This window comes from Kryptolebias marmoratus, linkage group LG14, assembly GCF_001649575.2.
Source record: "Kryptolebias marmoratus isolate JLee-2015 linkage group LG14, ASM164957v2, whole genome shotgun sequence".
Taxonomy (NCBI): Eukaryota; Metazoa; Chordata; class Actinopteri; order Cyprinodontiformes; family Rivulidae; genus Kryptolebias; species Kryptolebias marmoratus.
Window position 1 is genome coordinate 12,390,028 of NC_051443.1, and position 6,030 is coordinate 12,396,057.

The 6,030-nt window shown below is 40.2% G+C and overlaps 1 protein-coding gene across 1 annotated transcript; it reads left to right on the plus strand.

The window, feature by feature from the left end:
• The first annotated feature begins 42 nt into the window (after nt 1-42).
• On the plus strand, nt 43-2,578 carry rpl28 (ribosomal protein L28). The gene is made up of 5 exons (XM_017407538.3): nt 43-107; nt 590-677; nt 1,596-1,719; nt 2,194-2,312; nt 2,441-2,578. The coding sequence occupies exons 2-5, from the start codon at nt 597-599 to the stop codon at nt 2,528-2,530; spliced, it is 414 nt and encodes a 137-aa protein (XP_017263027.1). The 5' UTR covers nt 43-107; nt 590-596; the 3' UTR covers nt 2,531-2,578.
• Nucleotides 2,579-6,030: the final 3,452 nt, after the last annotated feature.

Consider the following 6,030-nt stretch of genomic DNA (forward strand, 5'->3'; position numbering starts at 1 on the left):
TTAATAACAAATTCCCTAAAAAACCATAGCGTTGTGCGCGGAAGAATCTCTGAAAAGGTTCCGTAAAGCGGTTTCCGCTCTCTCCGGTCCTTTTCCTTCGCTAAAAGGTAACGTGGTCGTTTCTGCCGCTAATAGTCACTGAATAAACTAGACGTATTTTGTGCCAATGGTTACATTTACACCACCAAAATTAAAGCGAACACCATGTTTATTACTAAGTACACGAATTATTGCCAATTTAGTCTGTTTTGTTTAAAAAATAAATGTGTAAATACGTCGCCTAGCTTAGGCCTCGCCGTGTTCTGGTCTATGAGCGGTAGAGCTAACGTTAGCAAAGTGTGCTAAACTTCGACTGTGTTTGTTTGGCGATATAAAGGCAAGCATAAAATCAAACTACATGAACCTATGCGTTAACATTGTCTAACTTTCTCCCAGTGTTAAAGCGTAAGCGGTTCATAGCATTCGATATTTAGGTTGTTGTATGACATGAAACGTGACAGCGTCCATTTGGGATTATTTGCAGTTTAAGATAGCAGCGAGGTGATTAATGTCAAATATTCCACTAATTTTCCCCATTTGGTTTGCTCAGGTTCATCATGTCGTCCCATTTGCAGTGGATGGTCATCAGGAACTGCTCCAGCTTCCTCATCAAGAGGAATGGGCAGACCTACAGCACGGTGAGGATTCAGTAATGAGAAGATACAGGGTTACAGTTCTGCATCGTCAGGAAGGATTTCAGTCATTTGTAAAAATGAGGAGGGGGGCATCCAATCTAATTCTGATACATGGATTAAACTGGCGCTGCTTTCAACAAATAAAGCGAATCAGACCCAAAGTTTTAGCCAATCAGAGCAGGGCGGGTTTGGGTGCGGGCAGTGTTGCTATGAGACTTTGTTGCTATTTTTAACCAGTTTTCAGACCCCTCTGAACACTGTTTTTGGAGACTTTTGAAGACTGATATGAAATAAAGTTTGGTTCTTTCCAACGAGCAGCAGGTGCTGCAGTGGACCCTCCTTCGTCCCTCAGGACAGATTCACCCCACAGCATCCAGACTCTAAACGAGTCACGCATATGCAAAGCCGCCACTCAATTCATGGCGGGACGTAACCTGTAATCTCTTCACTAAAATAACTCCCATGTGGGAGGAGGTCAGGGTTTGACCCCCGGTCAGGCAGTCATATTACTGTCACTATAATGATTATATTCAAACCAAAACACTTTAACACTTTTATCTTTTTTGTAAATATCAACAATGATGTTTCTGCAATATTTAAGACCTTGTTTGATTGTTTCAAAGCTCATAATTTCTGTTGGCAGACACAACAAATGTTCGGGAATATTTTTGTTTCATTTAGTAAAGGTAATTATTGGATGGATGTCTTATAAGTTCAACCCCGCTTCATTAGAGAACACTATACTGTGTACTTTGATTAAGGGTATGTACATAGTATATTTTAGAGAGAGTTTAAAATGTTCAGTAGCTTAGCTTGGATCTTGTAGTAGCAAAGGTTGGCAGCAATTGGAGTTTATTGTCAATACAAAACTGTACATATAAGCATTTCAGTGGGTTTACATGAGTAACATTTGTGTTGCAGGAGCCAAACAATCTGAAGTCCAGAAACTCCTTCCGCTTCAATGGCTTGGTGCACAAAAAGACTGTTGGTGTGCAGCCAGCTGCTGATGGCAAGGGTGTTGTTGTCGTGCTGAAGAGACGTGCAGGTGAAAACCTAACCTTGTTTCGATAGGCATTTTCACTAAACAGTTCCTGTGAAGTGGCTTCAACGACTATTGTCTTTAAGCTGCCTCTGAGTTCATAAATCACTGAATCAGCCGTGTCCTTCATAGACGTGAGGTTTCAGAAATAGAGCCAGCTTAACAGAATTTTTAAAAAGCGTGTAGTAGTACTCTGCTGCGTTACACATTAAATGTGTGGCGGACACGCCTTCGTGTCATTTTCAAATCTGTTTATCAACTGTTTTTGTTGTTAAGAACATTCTTCAACCTAATTAAACATTGCCGTGCATCATTGTCAGTCTCCTCTGTAATTAATCTGCTTAATTTTTAAAATCCCATGGCCTTGTGATTGCAGAGATGTTGAGCAACTTTTTTTTTTTCTGGCCAGATATTTTTTTCCCTTCAATCTCTGCTTATCTCGGTGAGCTTGAATGCTTACCTTGTTTCCCCCTCACACAGGCCAGCACAAACCTGCCACATCTTATGTAAAAGTCACCATCAACAAGAACTCCCGCGCCACCCTCAACAGCCTGAGGCACATCATTAGCAAGAACAAGTACAGGAAGGACCTGCGCATGGTGAGCTTAACCTCTAATACTTCTAAAGCAAAACCTCATGTTTAATTAAAGTTTGCATCATATGATTGATCTCTTTTTCAGAATTTCAGGAATATAATTCTTTTTTGTTTGTTTTATTTTTCCCCCAGGCTGCTTTGCGTCGGGCCAGTGCTATTCTGAAGAGCCAGAAGCCTGTTGTCATCAAAAAGAAGCGCACCAGGGCTGTTAAGACAGCATAAACTGATTTACATGACAAATAAATAAACACGTTTTGTTTGGACAAACAATACAGCAACTTCTTGTTCTTGTTCTGTTGCTTTAATGTGCTGGTTTGTTTTCATAAAACTATTCATATGTTAATATGTCAAGTTATTGAATATTTAATGTACAGTTTCTTGGTGATAGTTGACAATCAGTAAAGGCAAGAGGGGGGAAAAAGTTCATTTCAACCTTTTCTTTTTATAGTGACTGTAAATGGGTCAGCAAGTGAACAATTGTTTTTACTGACCCATTTCCAAGTTTGTTCCCTCACCAAGCCTAGCTTTAATGCCTGACTATTTTCAGCTTATTCAAACACCCATAAACAGACAATTTACTGTCAAAAGTATATAAAGATTCAGGAGCTTTGTTTTATATTTGTCAACTTTACACGAGTTCATAGAAATGAGCAGCAACTAATCAGACAAACGTATTGATCTGTGCTACCAGTTGACACATATTTGGGAGTTTTAGTTTGTATTTTGAATACAGTTTTAAAAAAAAGCACAGCTTGCTCACTGATTTGTTCACAGATGGCATTTAAATAAGATAATGTTGAAACAAACAGGCTTTGTTCTCCTGTGGTCACCGATGTGGAATCATTTAATAGATTTTAAAGCAGCCCGCTGGCAGCTTTCCATCCACGGCTTTGGAATTACAGATCAAACTGTCACACACACCCCACCATCTCCACCCTGGTGGAGTCTAAGCTGATGAAACATCCCGCATCCCATCAGCAGCGAGACTCGGACGAACTGATGGAGACAGGAGCCCGGTGTCAGTGAAGATGTGACGGAGCCTCTGTGTGTGTGCAGCATGAGAGGACTGAGGCCAGCGTTTCTCCTGGTCCCCCTGACGCTGCTCGTGTTGGAAAGTCAGAACTTTGAGCTGCAGGATACAATCCATGCCCTGATAGAGGAGAACATTCACCTCCATGACCAGCTGGAGAACCTCACGCAGGCCCTCAGGGAGCTCAAACGGATGCTCTGGCACCACGCAAACGGTATGAAGCCCACTTTATTCACATACACACTGTAAACACGTATCTGAGTAAAACCAAGGAAGAGCACTGCTTTAAACTTATAGTTTATTATAAATAACCAAGACAAACAGAACAAATCATTCTCATTTTAAAATTGTTACTGTTTATATTCATCACAAAAGCTTTAGAGCATATTGCACAGAATGTTTTCATAAAATGCTAATCAAAACATGTTTCTTTTAAATTGCTGCTAGTTATTTCTTCTCATTTTTGTTGACCTGTATCTAGCCATTAGCAAAATATCTCATAAACCACTGGATGGATTTTAACGAAACTCTCAGTGACTGTACAACTACATTTGGAGTCAGCTCAATTCAAGATGGCTGCCCCAGCCAGCTCATCTTTAAAAAGGCTATAACTCAGTCACTTAGTCAGACATTGACCTCAAATTCGGTGTGGTAGTAGCTGAGATTGACCCCCAAAACATACATTGAGTGCTAACAGATAGGACCAGATCTTTCTTTAAAATGTTGACATGCATTTATAATTAAATCTGTCTGTTAGCAAAATATCTCATGAACTTTCAGAAGGTAATGGCTGGATGTACATTTACAAATTATTAACTTCTGGAGCCAACCCAATTCAAGATGGCCACCACAGCTAATCCATATGACCCAACACAAAAACGACTATAACTCAGACAATTTAACAGATATCTAGTTAAAATTTGATGTGGTAGTAGCTGAGAGTCATTCGCAACACATACCTTTGTGCTTAACATCATTTTATAAGTCTGGCCAAAACATCTACAAACTTGTGGTTTCTAAGCACAAGATGATAGTTTAAAACTGGCATGAAAGGTGATGTGTCTTATGATTTTATTTTCCTCATTCATGTATGTTTACAACACACCGTGTATGATAATAAGATGTTATTGTTAACAATGCTGCGTTGTGTCTAAATACTAATAAAGGCAGTGTGTGTGTGTGTGTGTTTCACACGCAGACCCAGACCATCACAGCCATCATGACGAGGAGGTGCAGCACCTGTGGGACGAATGGTCACAGCTCGGTGAGCAGCGGCCGGTTTCCGCCATTTGTCGGCATTGATTCGTCAGCAACGCAGAGCTCTCACGCATTGCCAGCTGCGGCTCGCTTCCAAGTAGCAGCTCACGAGCGTGTGTTTCTCTCTCCGTGGCAGGCATCACCGCGGAAACCTATCTGCTGCTGGAGCACGCCTTCTGTGGGCACGACGTGAACTCGACGGCGCCCCTCCGCGAGGAGACGGCCCTCCTGCTGCTGGTGCTGCCCTGCGTCACTGCGCTGATCAGCAGCACGTAGCCGACGCGAGCCTGACGTCAGAGCTGCAGCCGCTAGCTCCTCCCTCGCCTTCAGTGTTTTGTTTTTCCCTACCCCTAAAGAAGCGGATGGGATTAAATTAGAGACCGTAACAGTGGAGATTAATCAGGCAGTGAGTTTTGTTTGTCTCGGGGATCATCACTCCCATGGCTTATCCTGTTTGGAGCGATTACTGAGCCAACAGGAGGAATGAGTTGACCTCTCTGTATGTGTTATGGCAGAATCACGTTAGTTATCTCATTTGTAGCCATTTAGTAAATCAATTACAGTAAATACTTACACAAACATAAGATCTGGGTGTATTACCAGTGAATTTCTAAAATGTTGTAGGCCAAAGCAAACATTAAAGCTGCATTTATTGATTTTTGTTTCTGTAATGTTCTTTAGTAAAGGTTGGCTTGTACCAGTAGTTACATAATCACCTAATAGCAATTATTTAGCATCATTTGGATTAAAAGGTACTTATTGCAGACTATGAAATCCAACATAAAAATGTTATTTTGAACTATATCTAGATTTCCATACATAGTGATATGCAATTCTGAAATGCAGGTATGCATTCAATGTAAACAAAGCACTTTTAGCTGCATATTTTACTCTGATAGCAGTTTATAGTTTTTGACTGGTCTTTGTGATTTTGCAATGAGCACCTTTAAATCTGAATAACAGACAAATAAAGCAAAGAAATTGTTTTTCCAGCCTCTGGTGATTATACACCTGAACATTTATATTATAATAAATTAGATTTCAATTAGCTTCCATTGAGATCATCATTATAGATCTAGATGTGGTGCAGAAAACTGGGCAAATTTTGGTTTTGAGCCAAAAGGGAGATTTTGCAAACTTGGAAGAGAATATTTGTCAAATTGGCTGCAGTCAAAATGAGCAAGAACCACAAATCCCAAACTAATAGCAGCACAAAGTCAATTTAAATATGTTTATTTGTTTCTAATTTTATGTGTAGTAAATATGTGCTGATAAATGCTGAGTGTTTCGCAGAAATAAAGCCACCCCTATGTCGCTCTGGTAACTCTGATCACTTCTGAAACTACAACTCTACACCTCACACACGACCTTCTGTTGTGAAAATATAAATTATTGCACAAGAAAATTTCTTTAAATAACTTCAATTTAAAAAAAC